Source organism: Cotesia typhae, unplaced genomic scaffold (assembly GCF_013202065.1).
Source record: "Cotesia typhae breed Kobodo isofemale line unplaced genomic scaffold, CoteBio_Ctyphae scaffold_121, whole genome shotgun sequence".
Lineage (NCBI taxonomy): Eukaryota > Metazoa > Arthropoda > Insecta > Hymenoptera > Braconidae > Cotesia > Cotesia typhae.
The window spans coordinates 4,798,073-4,803,828 of NW_027423773.1; the positions used below are offsets into that span (position 1 = coordinate 4,798,073).

Here is a 5,756-nt window from a genome sequence, read left to right on the forward strand (position 1 = left end):
TCCAAAAGCTAATAATAATTCAGAACCATCAACTAGCTCGAGCAACTTGACAACGACAAATGATGAAAATTTACAGCATGCTGACATTGCTGACCCAGATTTTGAAGATGATTTTGTATTGATACTGAAGACTTAACTACTATTGATAGTCTCAATATGCCCAGAAAATCTACATCACCACTGCCATCGACATTAAAGACAACAGCACGAACAACTACAGCAACAACAGCAACTAAGTCTACACACTTTACTAGAAAATTACCCATCAATATTTTTTCCAAGAAAGATGAACCACCCGAGAAGAAACTTAAATTTAACCCCTTGAGAAATGTTACAAACGAAAAAAAATTTAATTCAGCTTTGGACGCAGATACTCCTTGCAACACATTTGATAACTGTACCTTCAATGGCAATATTATCAATAATTTCTACTGTTCATGTATGCCTAAAAATTCTGATAAATGTGATAAAAAATAAAATATATTATAATTAATGAGAACTATTTAATTATATTTATTTAATTTTATAACATTATTTTTCTGAATTAGGTGCACATGATGCCTGCCCCCGACCAGCCGCACTCGCTTCGCTCGTGCTGCAAATGTCGGGCAGGCATTTATAAGCAAGAAAAGTGATAATTAATTGACGTACTTTCGACCGCAGATAAAGAAAAATAATATACACTACACGGGCAGAAAGTTTGAGAGCCCTGAACTGCGCGCGATGGTGCCCTCGGCTTCGCCTCGGGCATCATGGCGCACAGTGCAGGAATCTCAAACTTTCTGCCCTTGTAGAGTAATATACTATACTTATCAACTGTTCTATTCCTGCATTAAAATTCGTATTTGAGTATCTACAAAAATTATTTTGCTTGAAATATGTTTAACTTAATTGAAAATTTTTGAAATCATCATTTATTATTAAAATTAGAAAATATGACAAAATTTTTCACAAAGATCAAAAATTATATTACAAAAATTTTAATTATAATTATAAAAATCAATAAAATATAACAAAAACATTAAAATGCTATTCGAACATTCTCTCAAATAATACTTTTTCGAAAACATCGTGCTCTGCATTTCTAAAATAAGCAACTATGAACGGATGTTTCTGGGAATCATCCTCAAATCCGACGACTCCGATATCCTCAGCCCGAATCTCGGGATATTCACTTTCATGATCTTTAGCAACGACTTTCAATCCTTCATTAGTTTGAGGACTTTTGCACCAAGATTTGTAGCAATCAGTAACGTTGACAGTAAACCATCCATTTTGTTTCGCTGGCATTTCTACAGACCCAACATAATCACTTGCATTTCTTCTAGGTATTTGATAAACCAAGACATCAAATTTTCTATTGTAGTTTTTATTGTTTTTTATAAGACACTTATGATAAAGATGCAGCTCAGCGGAAATCAGCAGATTATTGTCTCCTTTGACGTCGAACCACATGTTATCCAAGGAATCCGGTTTTGAAAAAGGTTTCTTCGGATGCTTGGCCACAAACGACGACACAGTATTGTCACCGTGGCTATTATCGTAATAATTTATAGAGAAGATAAAAGAAGACTCCCGTGCCATTCTTCGAATATTTGGTCTGTTTTGAGTTTCCAGTAAGAATTTACTTGGCAAGTTGATTTTGATTGCATTCATTAGAAAAATAACTCGAAATTCAAAAACAGACAGAAAAATCAATGAAGCGATAGCTGACTTACACATTTTTATTGAAGAAATAAAACTTGGCAACTGACAGTTTGATAAAAACTACTGCTATAAAAATCAAGTTCAAAACCTATAAAAACCAGTAAATAAGTGGGTATATCGGGATTTTTGTTTGTGATAGGTGCTACTGAAAATAATAATTGCCTTAATAGACCGGTGAATTACGTGTTTCTTCAAAAATTCGAATTAAAAATAATAGATCACGCGATCGAGTATAGATAGATATTTTTGACGTAAAATAATAATTTTTTAATTACTTTGCACTTCGCCGGATACTAAGTTTATCTACTTGTGGTCAATTGCTTTTATTGGGTACGTATATAATCGATTGGATGAAGAAATTTTTAATTGCCATGATTGCCGCTGGTTTTTATAATTCAACGAATTCTACGTTTTAATAATTCCATTTTTATGAATGTTATTGTAATTTGGATTTGGAAATTTTAGGTTGGATGTATAATTAAAAATTTTTCAGTTTATTTAATGAAAATATAAAAAAAATATTTACTATTTTTACAAGATAAAAAAAATTTTGAATAAGCTAATGATGCTGAAAATAGCAGACTCAAAAATTCTTCTAAATGTACACTATGAAAAATTTTGGTGTAAAAATAGACCTAGAGCATTTTACGCGGCCGTGTCGTGTGGAATAACGGTGTAAAATTCTCTCGGTGTAAATTCCCTGATTAAAAGTACTGATTGAAAAGAATTAAGAAGCGGTCACTCCATGCAAATTGTATATCTATATATATATAGATAAAAGTATATATACAAACAAAAGAATGTAACGGGTATTTTTTCGGTTTCCCAAAAGGAGTGAATTTTAATAAATTTAAAATTTTATTACTGTTGTGTTACAGTCAAGGCTTACCTCTATATCTATATCCCCTAGCTCGAATGAAATCTCGCCGGAGTCCAGGATCTTTTTAGGGATAGCTTATTACTTATAAATAAATTTTGAGCCTAATTATGATTGGTACTCTATTTATTTAAGACAACAAACTACAAAAATTGAAACTCAAGTTTATAAAATTTACAAGCGTTATGTCAAACTTTACAATATCGCACATAACCCACACACAACATTTATTTTCCCGTTTTTTTTTTTGATTGCCATCTGGTGGCCAAACTCTGTCTACTACCTTTACACAGTAATATTCTTCTTTACCGACGGTCGCGTTTTTAAATCACGGCCCTACCTGCCCCTAATCCCATCCGGATGCTTGAAAAGCAACCCTTCCCGGCCCTACTTACCCCTAGTCCAGTCTGGGTGCTTGGAAAGCAACCCTTCCCGGCCCTGCTTACCCCTAGTCCAGTCTGGGTGCTTGGAAAGCAACCCTTCCCGGTGGCCAAATTTCCCCCAATGGACAAGTCAGCACTTACCTGGTTCCTGGTCGGAGACAAGGTAAGAGTTCCTTGGTTTCTTCCTAGTGAATGGTCTTCTACTCGGAAGGTTACAACCACTGGGAAACTTGGTTGGTTTTTCCCGTCACTTAAAATCGCTTTTGGCATTTCCCAGACCTTTCTCCAAGAGTGAAAGATCTGGGAAAATTATCGCCATCTATCGCTCTTCGCCAAACTTCAGATTTTTAATTATTTAAATCTGATCAGATATTAAATTCACTCATCAATTTCGTTCGATTACCAAAAATTTCATACAAAAATCATTCCCATACAGAAAGTCATTCGGGACTTAGAAAAATAACATTTGTCAAATAATAAATTTCTACCAAAACAATTTCCCATACTAATTCTATCTCTGGGACTTAGTAAAAAAACTTAATTTCGCACTGAAATTAATTAATTAAATAATTATTCAGATAATTAAAATCTGTTTGAAGATTTTAATTAAATCTTTCTTTCAGGTAAAATTGATTTTTGTTCTTTAAAAGAACAAAAATTATCGCCACGCAGTCTCGCTTATATTAGCTTGCCGGTTTTTACAGCAAGCGAACGAGCGGCGGAATTCTTCGCCACCTCTCGCCGCGGTGGCGTACTCAACCATTCGCGCGCATTTTCAAATAAATCTCAGTCAAATATTTAAAATTAACTAAACTTTTTCATTAAACAAAGAAATGTAAATGAACCATTATATAAAATAAAAAAAACATCTTTAGTATATTAAATATACTCCGGTATTAATAATGACAAGAACGATAATAATAATAGTAATAATAATAATAGTAATAATAACGATGATAACAATAGTAATAATAACGATAATAACAATAGTAATAATAAATTCCATTGCTCTGCCGTCTCGCTCGCACTCACTTTTTACCATCACAAGAATTAAAATAATTGAAACGAATTCACATTTCATATTTTTTAATTCTTTTCAATCAGTATTTTTAATCAGGGTTTTCCATCCGTGTGATTTTAACATGGATATAATATATATATATATATATAGTAGTAGTAGTAGTAGTAGTAATATTTTATTGTTTCAAAATACATCCAGTATTTGTACAATCGGAGTAGAATATTATGTGAACTTAAATAACTTAAGGCAAACGCCCAAATAAAATCAGTCTAAAATTAATAAAAACATTTCCAATAAAGTTTATAGTAAAAACAAAAAAAAAACGAGCTAACTTTAATATATACAAGTTACATCTAAATTAATGCAAAAACTAAACTGAATTATGTTATTCACATAGAAGAAAAGCTTTCAGTCGGCAACAGTATTTAGTAAACAAAAAGAAACATCTGATAGTTTGGAGGTCGTTGCTATTCAGGATTTCAGACGCCGTCGGTGGGTTCAAATTATCTTTCAGCAGGTAGAAATCCCGGTATTGCTTGAGGATTGGGCAAACATTGATAAAGTGCTCCAGGTTGTCCAACTCGCCTGTGTTGCAAATAGGACAAGGCTGCGTTGGGTTATTTTTGTAGCATACTTGGTCGATAGTGAAATGTTGATAATATTTATTGGCTAAACGAGCTTGGAGTAGCACCTTTAGGGCTTGGAAGTGTACTTTTTTATTTAAGAACGAAGCTCTAGATCCGTCTAATGGCCTCATGATTTGCAGCTGATGGTAGTTGGCGTTGGCTAGTTTTCTAAGATCTTGCTCGAGTAAATATTTTTTATATTTATCCAAGAAATAAGTTTTAAACGCTTTCCAGCAATCCACGTCGAGTGTTTCAAGTCTTGCGGTAAGTTCAGGGGTGACAGTATTTATTATACCGAGCACACGACTTAGCCAGTTATGCTTATCATTTTTTGTATTAATTCTCAAAACCTGTAGACGTCTGAGACAGATTAAGGGTAGACGGTTATTATCCATTTCCAGTATTCTGATAATCCACTGCCAGGTTGATTTAATTACCTGAAGAGCAAGGGGGGACCGGCCCAGTTCCACTCTGATTAAAGCTCCATCTGTACACCTGGACAGGCAGAAGATTCGCTTGAAGAAGCTCAATTGTACCTGCTCTATCAGATCGAGATAATTGATTGCCCAGATTGGGGCCGCATAAAGGAGAGTAGCCGCAACGATGCTGTCGAATATTTTAGTTATACAATCAAATGAGTCAGTTCTGGACCTAATGAGTAGCGGGTGGGCTGCATTTACGGCCACCTTAGCTTTTAGTATTGCCTCATTAGCTGTAGTGCGGTTGAATCCAGATGTAGATATTTTTAGACCTAGGTAGTCATACTTGTTAGTTATTTCTAGTTCATTATTGCCGTAAAAGAAGTGAGGATCTCCAGGAAGTTTACCGCCACGTCTGCATACTAGTACTTTAGTTTTTGCTATGTTAACTTGCAGTTTATTCTGCTTGCAGTATTTGTTGAGCAGGTCAATCTTGCTTTGTAAATCAGCCTCTGATGAGGCCATGATTACAAGATCATCAGCATATAGTAGCAGTAAGATATCCGTGTATCCATCAATATTTGCGCCTTCGCAGTCATTTTCCCTCAGAAATTTTTCTAGGTCAGCAATAAAAATTATGAATAAGAGTGGGCTGAGTAATTCACCCTGCAGTACACCTTCATTGATCTTGAACTCCTTTGACAGTTGCCCGTTGACTTGCAA

The 5,756-nt window shown here is 34.4% G+C and overlaps 1 protein-coding gene across 1 annotated transcript; it reads right to left on the reverse strand.

The window, feature by feature from the left end:
* Positions 1-1,029: 1,029 nt before the first annotated feature.
* LOC141533885 (protein 60A-like) lies at positions 1,030-1,584 on the reverse strand. The gene has a single exon (XM_074252978.1). It carries the CDS (start codon positions 1,582-1,584, stop codon positions 1,030-1,032), a length of 555 nt encoding a protein of 184 aa, XP_074109079.1.
* Positions 1,585-5,756: the final 4,172 nt, after the last annotated feature.

Bases quoted from the DNA above. Each gene is read 5' to 3' on its own strand.
- LOC141533885 (XM_074252978.1), bottom strand. From the start codon at position 1,584: ATGGCACGGGAGTCTTCTTTTATCTTCTCTATAAATTATTACGATAAT.